The following is a 3,434-nucleotide window of genomic DNA, read 5'->3' as shown; positions in this document are numbered from 1 at the left end:
TCACTACAGTCACAACTAGAAATGTAAAATAAATTTAGTGACACTAATTATTTGATTATAGTAATTGGTAGAGTTCTATTATCTAAAGAGTTTATAATAAGTACTAACCAACTATTTATTGCTTTGTTTGATCAGCATGCAAAATGACTAGAAGTTCAAAAAGGAAGATTGGAACTAGCAAAAGTTTGAGCGAGGAAACACATTCCAACTCTTGTACTGAATCATACAGTCAAAAATCATCTCCCAGTGTTAAGAAGCGTTATGCATTCCCGAATTTCCTATGAGTATATTTTAAATCACAAAGATTGCACCACACATTCTTGACAGCCACCTGTTTCCCTTGGTTGTTTTGCAGGAGTAAAAACTATGACAAATATAAACAGTTGCATCCTGAACTCAAAGTTTATCAAGTATGTAAACTTAAGTAGCATTCAATTGAAAGATATATGTGTGCTTTACCTGTGTAATCTTATTAAAATAAAAACTGACTTGGGCTTTTTTATGTTTTATTTCACAGGTTCGTACTAAGTTGGGTGGAATCTTTGAAGCCATTCCCCCTGAGGAGAAGGCTGAATATGGGATGGTTATCAAAAAGGAAAAGCCGAAAGATAACAAGACGTTCCATTGCAAGTGCAACTCTGAAAGGGTTGTGGCTTTAGGAAGAATATTGGGTGCTGAACAAAAGAAGGCACTGAGGAATATTGGATTTGGTGCAATGTTGGATTTGAAGATGGACTGTGTGAAGAGCAAGTTAGCTAGGTGGTTAGTTGATCAGACTGATGATGGCGGGAGGGTACTCACTATGGGTACCACGATCATAGATTTGAAGTCGTATCTTTTCGAACATGTTATGGGGATTAGGGATGGCGGTACCCCTATTAAATTGCCTAAGAAGAATCACTACAACCCTTACTGTGATTTGAATTTCAACATGCATAAGAAAGCCACTACAATCGATGACTTGGAGAAAGTATGTAACGACCCAAAATCACTAATAAGGCTTAAGGGCCTTGATTAGTGTGCCGAGAGGGCATATTGTTTTATGTGTGATTTAAATGATTTAATGCATGATTATGTGATAAGCATGCTTATATGATTATATGGATTTATGAAATGCATGTTTATGGGTACTAGTATGCATGTAGGCCCAGTTTAGCTTAAAGTGGCATACTTGTAATATTGGCCCGTTGAGGGTATAAATGTGATTATATGTTATAAATGGTTGAGACCACATTATTATGTGGATATATTTGCAGCGTACGGCACGAGGTGATCTTAGGGAGTCAGTTAGCGGGAAAGTCACAACAGGACCCAATACTTGACTCGGGGCGAGTCAAGGGGTATTTTGGATATTTGATGTTTAATTGAGTTATTAGGTTATGAAAAAAAATATTTGGAGATATATTTGAAGTTAGAGAGTTTAGGAGAGAATAATGGGGAAATTTACAATTTTTCCCTCTGGGACGTTTTTGGTACCCCGAGCCTTGGGATTAACTTAAGTTAGATAAAACAAAACAAAGGAAACAGATGGAACTTTGCCAAAACTGACTCTTCTCGCTCTCAGTCTTACTTCCTCTAGAAACTCTCTCAAGTTAACTTGTGGAAACCAAGGGAAAATTTGGGCTAGAAACTCAAGGATTTGAGCTGGAATTTCGGGGAGTAGCTCAGTAGCAATTTGGTGGATTTAATCTTCAATTGAGGTAAGCTTTGAATTATGATTTTAAACGTTTAATTCTATAGTTCTTGGCTAAGTTTTAGTGTTCTTGGGTTTTTGATGTTAAATATCGAATTGAAGTTTTGGATGAGGATTTAAGCTAGGTTCCTATTGGGTTTTGCTGCTGGGAACATGTTAGGGTGTTTGTGATAGTTAAATTATGTCATTGGGATGGTTTTAGGTTGATTTGATTGAGGTTTGGTTGTTGAAAATGGTGATTTTTCTAGGTTCAAAGGGGTCGGGCCGCGGCTCTGTTCTTGGTGTGCCACGGCCCTCTAGAACAGATGGGAGCAAAAGGAAGGGCGGGTCGCAGCATGGAGAGCTTAGGGCCGCGGCACGTGTCTGTTGCATGGGGAGGCTGGGCCTCTGATTGGAGGTGGGCAGTGACATGGGGGATATAGGGCCACGACTTTTAAAGGAATTTTTGGCTTTGAGAAGGTTTTAGGTGCGGGAACTTAACCTAGGGTGCTCGGGATTGATTCCACTACCATGTTTGGTGGAATTCGATGTTCCGAAGGCTAGAACTTGGTTCGGGAACCTTTATTCACTTATTATTGATGGAAATATTTATCATGGTTGTGACTAGGTGTTCACTAGGGCTTTGGATGGGATCGTGCTCGTGGGTCGACTTTCTTAACCAAAGCATTCAGAATTAAAGGTAAGAAAACTGCACCTGGTTGTGTGACTATGTTGGGACTAAGGGTTCCCTATACTTGTATGCAATATTGTATGATTGTATTATGCCATGTGAACATGAAATAAATGGCCTAAGAGTGTCAGATTTAATACTGGCAGACGCAGCTCGTCCACTGGTAGCTGAGGACAGCTTAATATTCACTGAGCTTGGTTTAAGCGGACTGGAGTCAGTGGAATAAACAGAGGGTGCGACCTAAGGGCATCGACCCTGGTTATTGTATGACATGGTTATTGATATTAATTTGATGAATATGATATACTGAATATCTAGATGTTAGATTGTGGATCAACTGATTATTTTCACTGATTATGTGAATGCAATGGAGTGCTGAATATATGGTTATGCTTAATGAATTATTTGATTATTGACATTGATCATGCTATGATGTTATGGTTTTCTTGCTCGGCCTTGGCTCACGGATGCTACGTGGTGTAGGAAAAGGTAAGGGTAAGCTGAATCAACCCTGATTGGAGAGCTCTAGAGGTGGAATGTACATAGTCAGTTGCTCGACCGCCACGGTCGAGGGATGGGCAGGGACAGAAGAACTTTAAATGTCTATTTCTCCCTTAGAGTGGCTTGTAGTTGTATAAAACCCTGAAATTTTTGTAAATTATCCTTTAAACTCTATTTCTTTTGGGATCCCATGTATGAAGTGTGTATCTAAATGAAATGTATCTTTTATGACCAAAATCTTTTAACCCTAGTTCAATAATGGCTTTAGTGACACATTTTCAACTAAACGACTTGATTAGCAAGTCTTGCACCTTTATAAACACATAGTGTAACTGTCTTGGCTACCCAGGGCATTACAAAGTAATTGTACGGAGCAAGACAGCAGACGAGCTCTTTCTCATGTGTTACGTATTGTTCGTAATTGCAGCCGTTCTTTGTCCAACATTGAAAAATCGTGTTAAGAAAGCATACCTATCCATTGTATGTAATGCAAAGTCTATTAAGAATTTCAATTGGGTGACACACACCCTCAACTTTCTCTATGAGCAGATTCAACGTTTGAAGCGTGGA

At 39.0% G+C, this 3,434-nt stretch overlaps 1 protein-coding gene across 1 annotated transcript; it reads left to right on the top strand.

Annotated features, from left to right (window-relative positions):
• The first annotated feature begins 285 nt into the window (after window positions 1-285).
• Window positions 286-3,101, top strand: LOC133818574 (uncharacterized). Its single transcript, XM_062251526.1, has 3 exons — window positions 286-410; window positions 518-970; window positions 2,301-3,101. The coding sequence occupies exons 2-3, from the start codon at window positions 581-583 to the stop codon at window positions 2,349-2,351; spliced, it is 441 nt and encodes a 146-aa protein (XP_062107510.1). The 5' UTR covers window positions 286-410; window positions 518-580; the 3' UTR covers window positions 2,352-3,101.
• Window positions 3,102-3,434: the final 333 nt, after the last annotated feature.

This window comes from Humulus lupulus, chromosome 2, assembly GCF_963169125.1.
Source record: "Humulus lupulus chromosome 2, drHumLupu1.1, whole genome shotgun sequence".
NCBI lineage: Eukaryota > Viridiplantae > Streptophyta > Magnoliopsida > Rosales > Cannabaceae > Humulus > Humulus lupulus.
Note: the sequence above shows the minus strand (reverse complement) of the source record. Positions and strands in the feature narration are given on the sequence as shown.

What these genes read in the sequence shown, in the direction of transcription:
- LOC133818574 (XM_062251526.1), top strand. Translation starts at nt 581, where the DNA reads ATGGTTATCAAAAAGGAAAAGCCGAAAGATAACAAGACGTTCCATTGC. An exon ending in CAATCGATGACTTGGAGAAA is followed by an intron (nt 971 to 2,300) that starts GTATGTAACGAC and finishes GGTTGTGACTAG; the next exon opens with GTGTTCACTAGGGCTTTGGA.